The sequence below is a fragment of the Spea bombifrons genome, chromosome 5 (assembly GCF_027358695.1).
Source record: "Spea bombifrons isolate aSpeBom1 chromosome 5, aSpeBom1.2.pri, whole genome shotgun sequence".
NCBI lineage: Eukaryota > Metazoa > Chordata > Amphibia > Anura > Pelobatidae > Spea > Spea bombifrons.
In genome coordinates, this window is record NC_071091.1 from 2,622,534 (window position 1) to 2,642,425 (window position 19,892).

The 19,892-nt window shown below is 44.2% G+C and overlaps 1 protein-coding gene and 2 non-coding genes across 3 annotated transcripts in view; all 3 read right to left on the reverse strand.

Moving 5' to 3' along the window:
• WNT9A (Wnt family member 9A) overlaps window positions 1-9,899 on the reverse strand; it is a 48,327-nt gene extending 38,428 nt beyond the window's left edge. Inside the window, exon 1 of the mRNA XM_053467331.1 lies at window positions 9,796-9,899. Coding sequence (XP_053323306.1) covers window positions 9,796-9,881 — 86 coding nt within the window. The 5' untranslated portion in view covers window positions 9,882-9,899. The remainder of the gene's footprint in view (window positions 1-9,795) is intronic.
• Window positions 9,900-19,013: 9,114 nt separating this feature from the next.
• TRNAL-CAG (transfer RNA leucine (anticodon CAG)) lies at window positions 19,014-19,096 on the reverse strand. Its single transcript has one exon. It is a non-coding gene; the product is annotated as a tRNA-Leu (tRNA).
• Window positions 19,097-19,532: 436 nt separating this feature from the next.
• Window positions 19,533-19,615, reverse strand: TRNAL-CAG (transfer RNA leucine (anticodon CAG)). Its single transcript has one exon. It is a non-coding gene; the product is annotated as a tRNA-Leu (tRNA).
• Between the last annotated feature and the right edge of the window lie 277 nt (window positions 19,616-19,892).

Below are 19,892 nucleotides of genomic sequence, written 5' to 3' on the forward strand. Positions count from 1 at the left end.
GCACACTACAGGGGTCACCGGCTGGAAGGGGCCAACATTGAAGTGTTGTGAAAACCTTGTTCTGGCCATCACCCTGTTTTGTCTCCAACATAAAGACCATTGATCCCTCTCACAAAGTAACAAGCGACATCAAACCCTCCTTTCTTCCATACCCAACCATGAACAGGATACTTGGTGGGTCTGGGTGCAAGTGGAAGAAATACAGAGGTAGATGGACCTGAGAGGGTCCATCTATCCATCAGCTATGGAGTTCAGAGAAGAAAAGAAAATTGGAATTGTTAGCAATGTTCTTACAGCGAGGGCAGTAAAGTTGGAGATGCCACCGGAATCGTTTATCGCAATATGGTGGACAGCCTTAGAAAATAAATAAGTAATAATTAAACAAAAGATAGACCTGTTTTAAGGAGAAACATCGACGGAGGTTGACCTACAAGTGTGACAAGAAAAGAACATCTACGATGGGGGGCAAGTCAAGACCTACACTGCGCGTAGATTGATGAAGATGACCTGGGAGAAGTTGACCATCAAAAATTCCAAACATTTAATTTTGAGTGTTTGGCATTCTTTTTCCTTAAAAGTTGCCAACTAATAGACCACTCACAGCTAAATAGAGTTCATTTTCTCAATCCCCCCCTTCTTTAAATTATTTTAAAGCCAATTTCCGGTGGTTGCCCTAAGAGAGGACCTGGTCAACATCTCAAAGTATCTACAGCTCTACAACCAAGCACTGATGATGATAAATTTAAAGATATGTTGCCAATAATGCTTGGAACAAGGACCCAAAAACTAAATCTATTAGAAAGTCACTCTGAAAATGAACTCGTGCAGGTCATCAACTTCACGTCGCTGTAGGGAACTTTGTATTCAGAGTTAATGTTCCGTGCTTAATAACGAAGTTCCTCGGCTCGGTCTGGAAGTGCCCGGTTCAAGAAGAGAAATAAATATAACGAAGGGCGAGCGAGTGTAACAGACTCTCCCCAGCAGCTGTTCCTCCAGGATCAGAATATTTTAGCCATGAACAGCAGAGTCTGACATCTGGACACCCTCAGTCCCCAGGTATTAAGGGAAATGTTAGACAGTCGCAGATGCCAGTAGACGGCCAATTGGAACGCACATACATTCCATCTGCACGTTTCACCGACGGGGCCTTAGAATGTTTGAGTTCCCTCACTCAAGGAAACAATGCTGGCGGTGTAACACCGTGTCACCGCAAGGCTGAGATCTTCAGCACGGAATAAGACAGCGGTGTGTGGGGAGGGGGGGGTTTGCGTAGACTGTGAGCTCTTCTGCCCAGCTATGTATTCTTAACGGTTTAAAACTACATGGATCAACAGACCATCAATAAGCATATTATCAAAATACACAACAGATGTCACATGTCATAGGAAAACAAAAAAATATAAGAAAATAAATTTATAAAAAATAAATAAGCACAAAAATACTATAAAATGTAAAAAAAAAAATCTGAATTAACCTCTAAAATTACAAAAAAAAAAAATGTATAGAATAATTCTGCGATCCTATAAAGTGGTGAAGCCTCTTTTATGATTGTCATTGTTAAGAGAGGGGAACGCTTGCCAACTTCCAATAAAGCCGTACCCTATAAAATGGAAACAGATGTGTTTGCTGAAGATGTGGAATGCGAGAGTGACTTTCCCTTCCAGTGTTATTCTCAATGTGACAGCGCAGTTTTCCAAGTGGGCCGAGTATCTGGTTACAGTCCGTCTATTGTGCAATTTAGAGAGTGAGGGGAAAAAAAAATGATGTTTGTAACAGCAAATCCAGCATTGATGGACCCTGGGATCTATCAGATGCAACCTGGTGGAGGGTGAAGAACTAAAAACCCAAGGAAGCCCCTGATCCGTCTACTCTGTAGGCACTTAATGACTTGGAAGGAGTCTGGAGATTAACCCCATAATATGTAAAGTGCCCTAAAAATATATGTAAGCGATAGCCTGTACAAGGAGCGAGAGAGAAGTAATAAGTCTATTTAAAGTGGGAAGAGGAAGTTTAATGTTATGGGGCTGAAGTCATTTATGGTACAATTTCACGAGCTAAACATCTTAGGAAGTAAATTTGACCTCAGTTCCCCCGGAGTCTGAAGTGGACCGGCTCAATTTTAATATACATAGAATTTTTGCTCATAATTAGAATTCTGGGTGGTTCTGGAAGGAAACTGCTAAAATTCCATGGGCATTCTACATAAATAGAGATGTCGGGGCAAACTTATAAAAGTGGTTGTATCATAGCAACCAATGGGATGCTCAGGAGTCATTCTGGAGATAGGGGATCGTTGGTTATGTTCCCGAGGTGGCCAAGGGGATGTCCAAGTCCATGAAGTGGCCAGGATGTCGGAGAACTGGAATGTCTGTGGGTCATATTTACCAGCAGACCAGGAACGAAATTCTAGATCATTCTACAAAATCCAACAATATGGCCTCTCTCTTAATCAGCCCCGGAATTCCTCCAGTTCTGGATGCATGAAGACCATCAACATTTCTCAAAAGCTTCCCAAGCTTGAGAATGAGAATTATGAGAAGAAAAAAAACTCGAGACGTTCTCACCCTCGTTATCAAATCTTTTGTCTGCCGAGGAGATTTGTCTCGTATATAAAGCTCCCTTGAACGAGCCACGGGGACCGTCACATAATTGCGTGCTGACACAACCCTGTTAGCATGTAGCACGGGGGATTTGTGCCCCTAATGCACTTGTGTTCCACGGGCCACACATGGGGAGACGCGGCATTCCTATCCTCCTACTGGAACATCGGGAAGATTACCCACAGCTGTCCTGTGTCGACGCTCTAGGAGATGGACACAGTCTAATTCTCCGTCTGTCTTCTCCTACCAGCCATCTCGCTCTGTCTGAGAGCCCATTAAACGGGCTTTTGTGCCCATATTGTTTTTCAGGATGAGGTCAGTGATGTTTCTCTTCTGACCTTTGGTGGGTTTTTTTGGTCGATGTCTGCCACCCGACAGCCGGCGAGACACCCTAGGGTGTCAGGAGCACCAAACAAGCCGCACGTGACCCTGCGGAGCATTACTTATGGAGACGCTCTGCAGGCCACTGAGACGCATCGTGAGATCAGTTTCTTTACAATCACCTATGTATTTGATCCATGCATTATACAGGGCAACCCAAGGCCCTGGGTCTGGCTCTTCATAATAGAGAAGGAAGTCACCGAGTTGACTCGTTGGCAAAGTTCCGTATTGAGTTCAAACGACGTCTTTGGATCCAAATGGGATTTGGGTGGTAGATAAGTGGAAAAGCCCCCCAGCGGAGGTGGTAGATGGTAATACAGTGAGGGTATTAAACATGCATGGGACAGCCTGAATCTAAGATGAGACCAACGGCTGATTAAGGTTTGAGTCTTTATAGCGGGAGAAATGGGCAGGATTTTATCTCTTTAAAAGGTGATCAGAGGCAGATAATGATCTCCTGCCCCAAATAATGCCCCATCAGGAAGCTGTAGCCGGACGGAGGGGTCAGACGCCTGACGTGTATACAGGGGCAGGGAAGCGGGAGGGCAGAGAGGGCACTATGCTAGTTATAGGGTCAGACAGGGGCTCGGACATCACGCTGCGTTATGGTATCTGCTAGCTAAAAATTGCCGTGAAACTCAACCCCGGTAACAGACGCCGAGGAATCCAATCAAAAGAAATTTACTGCGTACTGACAGCTGGAACCGCCAACCGTTTACCGGCGTGTGCCGCGCGGACCCCCCCTGACTCTATCTTTCCAACGACACCCCCCCGATTAATTTCAGCAGGTTAAGGGCGACGTATGGTGTATTTGCTCCATTATCGGGGGGGGGGGGGGTAAATGAAATCGAGGTGGTCTTTTATTCAGACCTCAGATCCGCGCCGCCAACATGCGGACACACAAAGGCGCAGGTCATGTGATTTACGCGGCGATCACGTGACCCGTCGCTAAGCAACGCGATCTCCGACAGTCCTGTCTGTCAGTCAGGTATTCCTCCAAATTCTGACACGACGCAGGCCGAAATCAATAAAAAAAAAATATTTACAGAAGTAAAACGGATCCCACAGGGGCGTCTTTTATATAAATTTTGCACGTTTCTAGAATGTCCTAAAAACATTTTTATTTTTGCTTTTCAATAAACTACAAAAAAAAATGTTCACTTCCATAAAAGGGACTCTGATGAAATAAATTTGTGGCTTTTTATTTAATAAAATAGCTTACCCTGTAAAGTACCTCAGAAGAAGTCAACGTCTAACATTTTAACTTTATTAATTCACATTTTGGGTGGATTGGGTTTAATTTATACAATTTGGAATTTTTAATTACAGTTTATATATAAAATATATATAATTTTAAGAAAACCCATTTCGTTGAATTCACTTGACAAGGGGGGGTAGAAGGTTCTTAGTAAATAACTTTAGTTACAAGTCACAAATTTTAACTCTTTGAGTGCCAGAGGGGTAAACGGAGCATCTCAATCCGACCGTGGCGACCGGCAGATACGCACGACGGATAATTACACGAGAACAAATAAGCCGTCGGGGAAATTAGTGAACTCGTTTGTTAAAGACATTAAAAACTTGCCCCCCACGCTTTCACTGACCCCGAAATACCTCTCCAAACAGAGGCAGCCGCTGAAAAGTCACGCGGGGATTTAATGTTACCGGGAGCCCAGGGGCCAGAAATCCTGGGGCCCAGTGCAAACTCAAAGACGGGGCCTGCTGCCCATCTGACCTCACATGCGTCCCAGTGCCCTGTGCCAAGGCGCGGGCCTCGAGAGTCAGTGAGGGGGCCAGTGACCGGGCCCAATATACTATTGGATGTACCCTCCTAATAAGGATACATGACAAATACAAGAGTGGCCCTTGGGGGCCAAGTACCAAGCGCCTAGTGTCACTAGAAGCTAATGACCAATCAGCTTTCAGATCAAGCGACATTGTAGATGGAGGTGAAAATAGGCTAAGAGACTGAACCTAAGATAATATTTAAGGGTTAATATTCAGAATTGCAGGGGCATTTAGAGTCCCCAGGGGCAGGGGTTGGACTCCGGGGGGGGGGGGCGCTGGGTAATTATACGATGGAATTCTAAGGAGAAGGCTTTGTATTTCTCCAACATTCCGGAATGCGATATAAGATTTAACCCTTGTCTGCCGTGCAGATCACAAACCAGATCTCAATCTTCCCAACACGGCTACCACTTCACGAGTGCAAATGACACGCGTGTGCTGACAACGTACGGGAAACGCGGGAATTAAACGTCACATGACAGGCGGATAATCGGCCAAGTATATATAAAAAAAAAAGAAACACAATTTAACCAAATTCTGGCTAAACTCTCCATTCCGAAGATGTGACGAGATCCTCCCGATAATGGCGTCCATATTATGGTCCATATGAAGAGATTAGAGATTTATACCGTATTTTTAGAGTTGCCCCCCCCTCGTAAAAAATGCACGAAAAAAAAAAGAATATTTAAACAACTCAGGAGATCTCTGGCGCGCATGCGCAAGATTACCATTTACCAAACTGGATTACAATTTTCTCAGTAATTTAGAGATTTTTTTATGTTTTTTTTGCCCCGCAGCCATCGTTTGGACCGGCCGCCAGGCAAAGGGTTAAAGAGATTTCTGGGCCCCGCGTCTCTCTATCCCGTCATTACCCGGCACCATAATTAAAGGCTGGTTCTGCAAAGCGCGCCGGGGCCGGGAGGGTCTGACAATGAAGCTAGACGATGCATTTTTATACGCGCATGCGCGGCGCTCGCCAGTCTGTCAGCGCTAATATAAAAGCGTGCCAACACAATTATTTATCTTCTGCCTCCTGTTAGAACAACAACTCCCATAACTCTCAGCCAGCCTTAACTAAAATGTTACAAACTCTCCGGGGGCCGGTTCTAGCCGAGTTTGAGAATCTCCAATTTGCGTATTCATTATACAGTATACAGGGCCGGCTCAGGGGCAGCCAAGCAAGTAGCCAAAAAAAAATTTGGTAGCCAACATGGTCAGCGCCTGCGATCGAGTCCTATCCAAAAGCCATTTACTGAAAGGGGCCCCAGAACAAGGATGGCAAAAAAAAGTGGACAATGATGTTACCGTGGCAACTTGAATGCTACACGCGGAAGTTACCTGCTGACATCACAACACATGACTTTGCCCGTAACAGCGCATGGTGATGACATCACCAAATCAAGTTTGTGGCGCAAGCATTTTTCCCGCAGGTTAGGAAAGTTCTAATTTCCAAATGGTTTTTTTTTTGGACCTGGGCAAAAATATTTGCCCCTCGCCAACGGACAATCCATCCAGGGGGGTAAATTCTGCCTAAAAGCCCTGTAACACCCCAAAAAAGGTTTACGATATTGGCTCCAAATCTTTAAATTGCCCCCCCCACCCATATTGTATATCTGATGAGATTGTGCAATTTTATTTAGAGAATAAATCCTCTTCCTGGCTCAGAATGATGGGAGTTTGACTCCAACCGAGTCTCGTGCCGGCAGTTTCAGTGACAGCGAAAGCAAATTGATGGCCTGAGGCGTCTTGTGAGCTGCCTGGATGGCAAAGGCTACAGAGTCAAGTCAGCGCATGTCAGACAGAGGAGAAAAAAAAAACAAACCCCCAAAAAAATAAAAAAATAAAAAAAAATGTAACAAAAATGCAGAATTTGTGGCCGGCGGCCTCCCAGCGCCTTGAGTGACGCGCAGAACTATTCCGTTTATTTTACGGATCACGTCTGGACACAGGTCCCCCCCCCCCAAAGCATATACAGCGATTACCTCCAGATCACGTTACGCAGAATTTAACCCTTAACACGCCAGAGCGCAGCCTAAACCTCAGCAACCCCCCTGCTCTGACCATTAAAAGGGGTCCGAGGCGCCAACTCATTAGAGTATAAGGGCACGCTCATGGGAACAGAGTTCATGGTTTGCTGAGGGCGATAGGGGTTTTTAATTCCACCTGTCAGAGGGCTCGTTCCCTCATCACGAATCCAAACGTGGGCTCTGCTCATGGAGTCTTTGGTCGAAGTCCATAACTTTTATTGGACAACATAGAAAAAAAGATGCAACATTACATAAGCTTTCAGGACCTCAGAAGTCTCTCGTTCAGATGGAATCATTCCATTTTCCGCCATCTGAAAAAGAGACCTCTGAGGCCCCTCTGAGCCGATGCACGCCTATATGACTCGGCTGGGCTTGCATCAAACACCCTCTGATATGTATCGCAAGTCGTAATTAAACATATTTAACTGTTTGGGTCACAAAAGGGTTAAAGTCGTATTGAAAGTCGAATTAGAATGCATTGAAAAAAATCTCAATTTTTTTTTTTTTTATAAAATCCAGAGAATTATCTGCCTTTTGGCCACAAGTTCAAATGTATAAAGTCTGCGTTCTCCTGCGGAGAACATAAACTGTACGCTGAAGAAGAAATAGTAAAAGTGAGAAAAGAAAAACACAAAAGAAACTTTCCCATGAAAAAAAATACTGTATTTTCTTTAAGAACAGGATACACCTGCAGGTCTCGCAGCATTATCTCCAGCCCAGAAAGCCGGATCTATCAATGGGTTAATGGATCCCCCTAGTGGACAGACGGTGGAACTGCAAAGGAATCCGGTTTACGCTAAGTGGGTAACAGGTGAAAATTGGCAAGGGGGGGGTTAGGGGTACATAGCATTTGGAGAAGGGGTTATTATACCCAATAGAACGGAGCGACACAGAATGATCCACCTAAAACCTGCCGGCAGATCGGCCCCATCCGGCCCCCGTCTAGTCACCCCATTTTCCCTGCTGTAAAGAGTCAAACCTTAATCAGTCGTTGGTCTCGCCTTAGATTCAGGAGCCGTATGTCTATCCCATGCATGTTTAATACCCTCACTGTATTACCCTCTACCACCTCTGCTGGGAGGCTGATCTGCTGGTCTCTTACATGACATAAGAGGGGGTACAACCAGACGCTGCCTGGGGGGGGGGTCCTAGCTCCACACCCAGAATACATACGACCGCTGCATGGTTACGGGAGAAACTATAAGATTCTATAACCGTTATTAACGTCTGACCTGCACTCAGCTGCAAAGACCGGCAGACGGACGGCACTCAGAGTTATTTTACCAAAATTGTAGAAAAATTTCAGAAAAAAAAAAGAAATTTGCCATTTTAATGCATTTCTACAGGTATGGGGTGGGACTATAAAAAAAATAAGAGCAAACCTGGAAAAGATGATCCCTTTATTGGCTAACTGACTGATAATAGATTGCAAGCTTTTGAGACATCATTGTTATATATATAATATATACACATACAACGTCTTTTCTGCGATTCCATCAGCTAGCTGCGCCCTTAACCCTCCGAGTACCAGACAAGCAATCAATACATTCATCCAACCATTTGGCACGGAAACGCTTTAACGGAACCAAAGCCGGAACCAGAAAAAAAAAAAAATAACACAAAATATAAAATAAAATAAAAAAAAAAGTGTAAAATGTTACCAGCTTCCACACTACATACAGCCAGCCCACCGGCAGAGAAAGAGTTAAACTACATGATCTCAAAAACCCACATAAAACCATAAATTAGCAATGTTACATTTCTGCGGGATCGATAAAATAGAGAAATAGGGAGGGGGGGCTATGTCACCCCCATTCGTAAGACGTTCTTGTATATTTTTTGGAAAAAGAGGTTTTTTTATCCACAAAATTCTTTCAATTCCCCCTTAAAAGCTCTTTCACCGAGGCGCCTGTTATCAACTAAAATTTGATACTTCCCATCAAGGTAAAAAATACTAAGAAAAAGAAATTCTAAAAAAAAAACCCAAAAAACTTGGAGCGCTGAACATCTGGGAGCTACATGTCTTAAAAGTAACCCCCCCCCCGAAAAGGAGTTAATAAACTCCTCTGTACTCTGTCAAAACATAACAAGCAAAGGACGATAGTTTTTCAAACACACATAACAGCCAAGAATAATAAAATTTAAAGAATAATAAAAAAAAAAAAAAAAACATTTATCCATAACATATATATTTTTCAAATAGAACTAATAATAATGCGCATAAAAAAGGCAAATATTTTTAAAAATTAAAAAAAAAAAAAAAAAAAAAAGGCAAATATAAGAATTTAATTATTAGAAAAATCATTGGCATTTCCACGGCAGAAGCGCATTGGAGAAGCGATAGGAATAAAACAGGAATCAATTTCTTTCCAGAGCGGAATACAAGACGGCAAATCGTATCGGTATATTCATTCCGCATAAATCAAACTCAAGAGCGTGCAATTGGGGAGGAAAAATAAAATAAAACATAAAATTTACAACTGGCGATTCATTTTTTGGGGGGGCTTCCCGTGGATATCTGAGATTATCGCTGCCCTGGGGCGATGATAACCCAACTCGCCAAGTGCCTGGAGTGTCGTTGGCGAGATGGATACAGTTTCCTTCGAGAAATAGTCAGATAATCCGCAGACAGTAAAGCAGGGAAGATACAGCCTCAATCAACAAATACTGGATCCAAGCAACAACATGTGTGACAAAGGATCACTTACAATGTGACAGCCAGTGGGGCACCTTAACTGGGACCCTCTCCCTCTAGAAGGGACTTGGGGGCATTTGGGCAGAGGGGCAAATAACCCTGCACACACACATATATACATATATAGCTGCTGGGGGTAGTCTATGCAGTGACCTGCCTCGCAGCGCTAAAGTACCCCACAAGCCAGTGACAGGGCGGGAGGCAGCAGATCAGTGGGATCGGGGGGCACATCCAGTGCGGGGTCCCTGCTGCCCGGGGGAAGACAGAATCGCAATTACCCCCGCAGACCGGGGCAGACACCTACCCGAAGTAAGCAGCGGCGGGGCCCGTGCAGTGCAGCACTAGGAGTGCCAGCGGTAGCCATGCCAGGGAGCGGCGTCCATCCAGCATCTTGCTGCCCGCCTGACCATCGCGCTCATGGGGTTGCGGATGAGCTGCAGTTCGCACGGCTCTGGAACTTATAGGGCAGTGGGAGGGGGCGGGTGTGGAGGCGGGACCGGGGGCGGGGTTGGTCTTCTCTTCCCCTCCCGCTGGCAGCCGATCCGGAGCACACACAGCCAGGGGTGGGGGGGCATTAACCCCTGCGCTGCCCGTATGAGTTAAAGGGGAGCGGGGTTTTCCCCAAACTCACTGCCAGCTGGGCTTCGGAGACGCAACTCCCATCATGCCCGGCTAACGGTGTTCCTGGAGCTGGATAGCGAGCCCACCGGCTGGGGCGGGTACCTTGCATCTGTCTGCCTTGATGTCTCTTAACTCCCACCAGACTCAGCCAGAACGGGAAATACTATAACTCCCATCACGGTGAGCCATACATTCACATCATGCCAGCAGTATGTCACGGGCCTGGGGTGCTTTAGCTGGGGGGTGTAGCAAGCGCCGGCTAGTCCCAGCACCCTCAGCCAGCCGTTATTAGTGTTATTGGAGCTAGATAGAAACCTGGGGGTAGACAGCCTCCTGCTGATCTTGGTGACTATAACTCTCATCATCCCCCACCGGAAATGGGAGTGATTGGGGTAAGCAGCATTTAGCACCCAAACTGGAATTATGGGCTACAACTCCCATCACGTCCAGGCAGCCGGCGGGGGTAAAGAGGTTTAACAATGAGATTACTGCCTCCCGACTCCACATTCTGGGTGGAAAAATGACTTTATTGGAGCTCAAAATTTCTTAAGAAGTCCTCCGGGAACTCAAAGCCTCATCACCCCGCATGACGTGGACTAGAACTCCCATCACCCTCAGACAGCCTTGTTATACGTTGCATGGGACACATCTGGCACAACTAATGAATGCAGCTCCCATCATTCTCAGCCAATATGATCCACTCCAGCTGAGGATAATAACATGTACACCCCACCCCCGACTGACCCGGACTGCAACTCTCATCAATAAGAAGGCCTTACACACGGGGTCAGTATCCCTGCTTTAGGCGGATCCCCTTTTGGGCCCATTTTTTGCCCAATGTGAATTTCTCCGGGCTTGCACCTAAATATTTCCACTGGCTAAGGATGATGGGATTTGTAGTTCTAAGACCCTAGAGCCCTTGTCGTGCGTCCTTTTAGAATATCTAAGTTTCTAGAGGCTGAGCATTATGAGAGTTGCAGTTAACATCAGCTGTCTCTGAACGGGATCCGCACCGGGGAGGAAAAAATAATCCCCTAAAACAGAACGCAGCTAAAAAAAAAGTTTAGTTTTCTGCTCTGGGGAAAAATTGGGAAGAAAGAAGCCGGGATAGAAATAAAATTCTGAGCAAAAAAAAAACACTGATGGGGCGGAATAAATATCTCCACACATCACCCCACGCTGCATCGTTCTGTATTTAATTATCCTACAAAAAAAAAAAAAAAAAAGCATCTTGTTTCCCCGACGAGCCGCCGGCTGAGAGATTTTATTACTCTTTTCTCTCAAATTCATACAAATAAATTTCCTTAAATTATTCATTTTATTTTTTCAAAAAAATATTATTTTTGGAGGTTTTGCTGATATTTTTCATAAATAATTGAAATAACTGAAAATAAATTGTATCTTTTTTTTATCAGGACGCAGCCTGCCGGGCTGCAGCTTCTGCCGCGTCTCCTCGACGTCCATCACTATAAATAATGGGGAACCTCCCCTTTATAGGAGGGATTTGGGCATGTGGGTGGAGATTGATGTCAAAGAGCTCCGGGTGAAGCATCCCTTCTCTGGGTCTCCGAGACAACAAGGAGAAACTCGGGGAACGCCCTACTCCCCGCCCACTTCCCCTCCATCCTGCGGAACCTGTAGCCTGGATGTTCCCAGGTATGGCGATTGGGCCGTTAAGCGTGGGAGTGGGTGGAGCTAGTATTAAGTTATTAGGCCCAGGGGCCAATTGGCCCCCACCAAGAGCCTGCTGGCTACATTAGGCCTGCCGCAAACTTTCCCAGAAATGTGACATGTTTAATAACGCGTCTTAAAGGGGTCGGGCTTTGGGAGTGGAAGGGTTAACCCCAAGCATTTTGTCGTGAGAGGAAGCTGCAGCTCGGGCGCTGTGCTCGGTGTCAGCGCTGCTTCCTCTGCGCATAGCCGAGAGATTACGGAATATAAACTGTTTTGAAGAGGCTCTCTCGCTCCACGCGTCTCCCCGGCCGTCGACCCGTCCCGCCGACGCTCCTTGCGGTTCTGCTATCCGTCTGGGCTTTATGTCAGGGCTGCGGATCCTGACCAACTACTGAAAAGGGGTTTAACCCTTAAAACGGGGTGAAATAATTCAATGGGGAGGAATAATGAAGGGGTCCCCGTGGTATACACGTAAGGTGAGTTTCTACTACATATACTTTTTTTTTTAAATCTGTATTTAGTGTACAACTTACCTTAACAAGAAAGTGGCAAATACACTGCATGGCCTTCCAGCAGAGGAAGGAATGATGACTGGTTTCTTGTAGAAATTCTGCCGGCAGATTGGCCCCCATCCGGCCCCAGTCTAGTCGCCCGTTTCTCCCGCTGTAAAGACTCAAACCTTAATCAGTCGTTGGTCTCGTCTTAGATTCAGGAGCCGTATGTCTATCCCGCGCATGTTTAATCCCCTCACTGTATTACCCTCTACCGCTTCTGCTGGGAGGCTGTTCCACTTATCTACCATTTTCTCAGTAAACGAAAACTTCTTTACATTACCCTTATCTTATCAAAACCTATGTTTCAAGTCATATACTTGACGTAGAGTACAGGAAGTATAGATTTTTTTTCAGGACACTTTGGGCTTTTGTATAAACACAATAGTAATAAAATATTTTTACAAAATGTGTGAAAAAATATATTTTTCCCCTCAGTATTTCTTCCATGGGTTAAGTCCTCCTGCTTATAAGAAACTCCATTTATGTTTGGCCCGTATAGGGTAATACCCCACATACATTTATTTTTATTTTTATTTTTTATCACTGTTTTTTTTTTTAATCTAGAAATCATTAAAAATTTTATTTTTAGATTTGTTTGTATTTTTTTTTTTATTTTTTTCTTTTGTGGCGCTGCTATTTAAAATAAAGTAAAGCAACATAACTGAAGTCGCTCTTTGGGGTCTGTTTGTTCCTTCTTTGCGGGTGCCAGGGGCTCGATTCCAACCCCCCCCTCTGCACCAAGACCCCCCCCATAGCATTACGCTTACCCCGGTCTCCAAAGTTTTAAAAACACTTCCTTTAAATAACTCCAGGATAAAAAAAGAGATGATATTAAGTAACTCGGAGGCTCTATTATTATTATTTTTTTTTATTTTTACTGGCAATTAATAGCAATTGTATAGATCAAAAGATTTTTGTATTTGAAACTTCCCGGGCGGGGGGGAGGGGCAGGTACGGTTATATTACCTACATTCACCTCCACGTTATATGCCATTTTTTGCGCATTTTTTTGCCCATCGCTTCAATAATAACGAGGAGGAAAATGATTTTTGATCTATGCATTTGCTAGAGATGTGACGGAATGTTTGCCGGTGCGCTTTAACTGGGTTTATTGGATGGGAGGCTGGGAATGATTAAATACATTTTAAAGCTGACAGCCCCGGCGTGCACCTGCTTTGGCAGTCACGGATTATATCACTCTTGGGCGGAGGCCAATCATCACAGAGCTCGCCGTCGGAGCCAACCGGCGGTGCTGTAGCTGCCGGCGTGCGGACGGGACCCGGAGCCTAATGAGCGCATCGCACATGGCATGTTTGCCCGGGTATTAGACACAGTTCCTCCCTCATTCCTGCACCGAGGAGTAAGGCTGGGGGGGTTAATCGGAGGTCAAGAAACGGAGCTGAAGACTCCCATCAAAAAAAAAAAAAAAGCCGGAGAAATGCTATAAAAAGCAGAAAATCAGACATTTTTACTAAAAAAATAATAATTTTTACATAGAGGGGTCACCAGCGCAACTTTCAGAATAAAAAAAAAAGTATTTGTATTTATTCAACAGTCACTGTAATTGTTTCATTTTTAGGTAAACACTAATATTTAAAAGAAGTTGAGATCGGTGGCAGCCTGTGGCAGAGCCAGTATTATCTCATCAGCTCCTCGTCCACTATAAAAGCTTCCTGAACCAATCAGCAGCAACAACAGGAGAGCGAGAGATAACATAAGGGGGAGGAGCAGGAAGTAATGATGGCGGCTCCCATGGTATTTCTATGAGGGGGTTTCTAATCCTCCTAAAGTTACGGAGGCTGGAAACAATCTCTGGCGCTAGAGGCTCATGCGCCGCCCGCTAAAACAACGCGGGGAGAGAACAGGAAGCGGCTTACAACTTCCTGTTTGGGCTGACGGGAGGATTCCGATGCAGTCTGCACTGAGGGATCATGGGAGATTAAGCAAATTTGCATGAAAGCCATCAGCTGCGAATCCCAGTGCGCACAGGAGCTAAATAATTAAAAAAATGAAATTCAATAAAAATAACAGATTTCTGGGTGTTTTATGCGACAATTCGTGTTTTTTTTGTCCATTCGGTAATAGAAATAATGGACGTATTCATTACAATTCAACTCGGGGGGGGGGATATAATTGCTTTTTATAGTCCAGAAATTATATTTTTAAAAAGTATTTAAAAAAAAAATTCTTGTCTGAGAATTTTTTATTTTTTTTAAATCAATAACTAGTGGCTTATTCCAACCCCAATATTAGCTGAATTTCCCTGAATTCTGTATTTACAGGAAACCAAGGTAAATATATAAATCCCGCGTGATATGCTGACACGCATGACAAGTTACATGTTGGAACCACGTTGGAAAACGTACTTTCCTGTGGTCCGCGGCGGAGAAAGCTGCAGAACAGAAGTTTAAATCCGGCCACAGGCTGCCCGCAGATCCCGACCACGGCAGAGAAACGGCGACCAAGAAAGCAAGAGAAGCCGTTTTCGCCGTTTGTTTCGAAAGCGAAAACCCATTTTTACGGGGAAGAAAAAAAGTTATCTAGAAATAGTTAAGGCTAAAAATTTTTTTGAAAAAAATACAAATTTTCATCGAAACGAGTTTCAATTTTCTACTCCAACTTGTTCAAAGATGGTTAATGCGAAGAACATGAGCCATGGACACTTCATGTCTACCTCAGAAACATGTTCTATTCTATTAATATTTGTAGATCAGGGGCAGCCTGTGGCAGAGCCAGCATTATCTAATGAAGTTCTCATCTCAAAGCTCTCTCCCGATTCCTCCACCGCCATTACCTAGGGCTCTTATCCCTAATTCTATGTTTCTGTTACATTCCGTGACTTCGGTTCTTCTGTATAGAAGTATGGTGTTCATTATAGACAATACTGATTACGGACAACGTTTGAGGGCCCATGGGCCCCTTGGGTGCGTGACAGTTTTGTAAGTGGAACAACTGGATTGTCTTGAGATGAGAAGGTGGAACTTCACGAAGCATCATCATCAGTTCCCTTCATCCAGAATCTCCTTAAGATGGGTTGTCAACATTCCATCCATCATACCAAGCTAAAATCAAACACTTGGCTCCACCACATCACGAAAAAGGCTTTCCTACAGCCAAACACAGATAACCTTCTACTCTTCAGGAGGCACAACACCCAGAAGAGGACCAGGACCAGGACCAGGACCTCTCCCTCTCCCTCTCCCTCTCCCTCTCCCTCTCCCTCTCCCTCTCCCTCTCCCTCTCCCTCTCCCTCTCCCTCTCCCACACATCAGTGGAGCAGAGATCATTTCCCCTTATGCACAAAACAGCAAAAGGGTCAATGTCTGGACTCACCTTTACACTTGGGGTGAGCACCAAGACGTCATGGAAGAGTTAAATAATATGCAAAAAAGTTTGAGAGCAATTTAACCGAGGACAGACAGCTGCCAAGTAGACTGCCTTACAGTGTCTCCTCGCTTGGGAGCGTCTCGAGTTTGAACTCACCTGGGATGTTTCTCTTCATCGACGTACGACTTTCCAGAATTAAAATAGGAGGCAAATTTCAATTTGCCTCTCAAATATTTTTTTTTGTATTCAGATTCACTCTTTGGTGGAATCTCTTGGTGCTCACCCTAAGTGTAAAGGTGAGTCTAGACATTGACCTCCTCATCATTTTATGTATAAGGTGAGATTGTTTGCACTGGTGCTGTTTGTGAAGGGCAAAGATGGGGGTTATTGTGAGCCTGGGAGTATCTGGAGAAGGGAAAGCATAGCCCTTTGGCCTAAAAGTTGAATAGGGTTGTTAAACCCACAATGTGATCTTAGAGCCTTCTGATAATCGGATCTCAAGGATCTCTGTGTGTTTATTTGATGTGCGGGTACACGGTTTGCTTATATGGATGTGTAAGAACACATATTGCCTGTTTTATTACACCAGCCATAGGTTGGGGCCATAAATGTCACTGCAGAGTTGGGTCCCTGAAGTCTTGGCCACCCTCTTCCCATGAACACTTCAGTGGCCCTCCCTTGACCAACGCCTGTCAGGGAGGGAAGGAAGGAAGAAGATTGGGCGCCTAGTCTCTCTGTAGCCCTAACCCATCGGAGCGCAGAGTCACTTTTTGTTTTTCACATCGATGGTGGAAGCATGGAAACCCAGGCTGCAGAACAAAAATACAATTATTTAAAAAACTATTTTCTGGTGCCTCCACGCAGGGCAAATTACCCCAGCATTTTGGTTTAATAACTGCCCTTGTGGGTAGAATCGGACTGGTACTTTGATGGTGTAGGTGAGCCGAGACTTAAGATGGTCTTGATGAGAGATGCTCTGTAGACCAGGCTGTCTGTCCTTGGTTGAGTTGTTCCTTTTGTATTTGTCATTATTAAATTGCCCCAATGTGAAGAACAATACCCCCCCATATCCAATGCACACAGTGATTTGCATATCTATTAACAATTAATTCTCATTTAAAATAATAATAATAATAATTAATAAATACAATATATCCATTCTTCTTTAATGTTTTCATGGAAAAAAGATAGAGATCATTCTAAGGCTTGTTGAAGTCCAAATTCTTCAACCCCTGAATGTTATAAATATTTACCCCCAGAAAACTCAATTCCTTAAAACATGTTTTTTATAGGAAAACAAAAAAACCCTGCAGATTTGAGAAAGAACCAGGTTCCTAACGATCAGCATTTATTTTTCTCATCCCTGCAGGTCCGAGACCCAGGGAACGAGCTGGGGTTATGGCATCTCCAAAAAGGATGAGCTGTAGGTTTTAGGAAAACATCTCAGCCCACTTTCTTTTCAAACTCTGTGATTTTGGTTTCCTGTCAATTATTTTTGTAGGAAGTATCTGAGAGCTCACGGCTGAGAACCAAGTGCCGCGCACTTTATTATTCACTGCAGGACACACACCCAAAGTCGTAAGATGCTGAAAGTTTGCGTGATAGGTATCAGGGCTTCCGGAGTCTCAAACGACTTTATGTTAATACGCAGAAATCTAGAATCCCAGAAAGTCTTAAATGTTAAAAAAAATGTTATTTTAAATTTCTTCGTCTATTTACCAAGGAACAAAAATTTTAACATTTCTGCTTATAGCCTTGGGGAAAATGGCCCTTTAGACTTTAAAGCGGATCTCCCACTATTTATCACATTAAAAATACATTTCCAAAAATATTGCACTGTTGCCCTTTTTACCCCAGTTGTAGTTTTTGCCCTATAATATGTTTACAGGCAGCTGCATATCAGCCATTTGTATGAGTTATCTGAGCCCCAATCTACTAGAGAAACCCCCGACTCCTTATCATACTGCCTGTGGAGAACAATAGAATGGCTCAGTCTTAATCACCCAGTTGGACTCTCTGAGTAATGAAAGTCTATGGAGGAACGGACTTCATTAGCATTGTCGTAAAGCATCAGCTCAGTGTGGTGTTTGAGCCGGGAAAGTCACCCACAATATCGCATGACTGACAACAATGGCCTCCAGGTCTGCAGATAAAGGGAGCTTATTGGGCCAAAATGAGATAAAAGCAGGTTTTTGTCACCCAAAAGCCCAATATTTTATTTTACATAAGACTTTTCCCTTTAAGGGTAGTCGAACGAAATAAAACAAAGAAAACAAACGCATTTACACTTCTGTGTGGTATCACTAAATTACCCCACGACCTGTGACTGCGGATATGTATTAATTCTCCCCATGATTTTTATAATTGGATTTTTTGGTATATATTTATGGGAGTTTTTTTTTTTTTGAAATACAGACTTGTATAGTCAGCAGACGGTTAGTTTACATTTATTTTGGCAGAGACGAGCTACAAGTTCACTGGCAGGAAAACCTATTGAAAACAGATATTTAAAATGTATACATTCTGGATATTTAAGCTACATGTAAGGAAGCGTACTCGGGATTTTTATTTTAATAAATGGCGGTATCAAACAGTCAGATATTTTTTAATATCGAGAGGTATTTTCCCGTCAGTCTAACACAAAACCGATACAATCCCGTGGCGAGAATAGTCTAAACTCCACAGACTTTTCTAGAAATCCATAGTACAGGGAAGATTCTGTAAAACATAAACTACTAAGCCCCCCAACTTTTGACCTGGAGCAGCACCGTCTGCTGCCCCCCCTCCACTGTCTTTGCTACAGAGCTTCAGTGTATGACATCATACCTCAGCTCAACTGTGTTGACTCAGCACGGTCCTCCAAGGCATTAATGGGCCAGTTGGGGAGACCAGTGATCCCCTTTTAAAGTTGAATAAAGGCTACTGGCCCCCTGGACTCCCTAAGCTTAGTTGTTCTACACCAGACTACATCACCGCTACCAGTACCAGACTGGGGAGGAAAAGCCTCCTTGGCGTTTTAAGGTTAGCTGCCGTTAAATGCTGTATGCGTGGCTCCTATGCTCTTGCAGCGTGGGCCACGAATACAGTGAGAGAATTGAAACATGCATGGAATGGGTTAGGCATTTGGTTATCTCCAACTATTGGCTCCACCAGGGTCCTCCCACAATATCAGCTTGCAGAAAGAAATTGCATTGGATGGCAGGCTTGCCCCTCCCAGGAACCTTGGCCAAAGCATACTGGGAGTTGTTGTCTTTGAGGATTATGTGGAAAGAAGGGGGTCATCCTTTTATAGCAGAATATCCTTTATTGTATCATTTTAATATTGTTCAATTGGAAAAAACCATCATGTCAGAAGTTGGATTCGAACCCACGCCTCCAGAGGAGACTGCGACCTGAGCGCAGCGCCTTAGACCGCTTGGCCATCCTGACTTCTTGCACCTGTAGCAACTGTCATTGTTGGAACATGTAATTTTGTGTTAAAGACAACATATTCATGCAAATTCTTTTGAAATAGGGGATATAAAAATGATCCAGGGCAACAATAGTAATTCCCATCCCATGTCTATTCAAATTCCTTCTAATTAGAACAAACCTAGTTAGTCCACCCTTTTTTGACTCTGTAGAATAGCTTTATGCATCTCCTGAGCTTGCTTAGTATTATTTTTCTCTATTGCTTAACTTCGCTGAGAAAAGACGATGTCAGAAGCGGGATTTGAACCAACGCCTCCAGAGGAGACTGCGCCTTAGACTGCTCGGCCATCCTGACTAGCTCTTGAGGCATTGTGGAACGCATTGGATTCTGGTATGTGTTTGTCAATATTGTGTGCAAATTAAATGTTCTTTTTTCATCATTTTAAAAACATCATGTCAGAAGTGGGATTCGAACCCACGCCTCCAGAGGAGACTGCGACCTGAACGCAGCGCCTTAGACCGCTCGGCCATCCTGACTTCCCATGAAGGGTGAATGTTTGAGATACTCCCCAGCTAAGCGCCACAAAGCGACTTTGCGTGTATGATTGGTGGATGGTTCCACCCATAAACGTGCCCTCCCTAGTCTAGCCGCACCCCACCTCTAATCAACCCCCCAACACAGATGTCTTGATTTAGATAATTTTTGGGAGGTCTGCATTCAAGATAGCGTTATGCCTATGCCATGAATATTTAAATTTCCTCACTGTTAGCCTCTATCATTTCTGGTGGGAGGTTCTTCCACTTATCTACTACC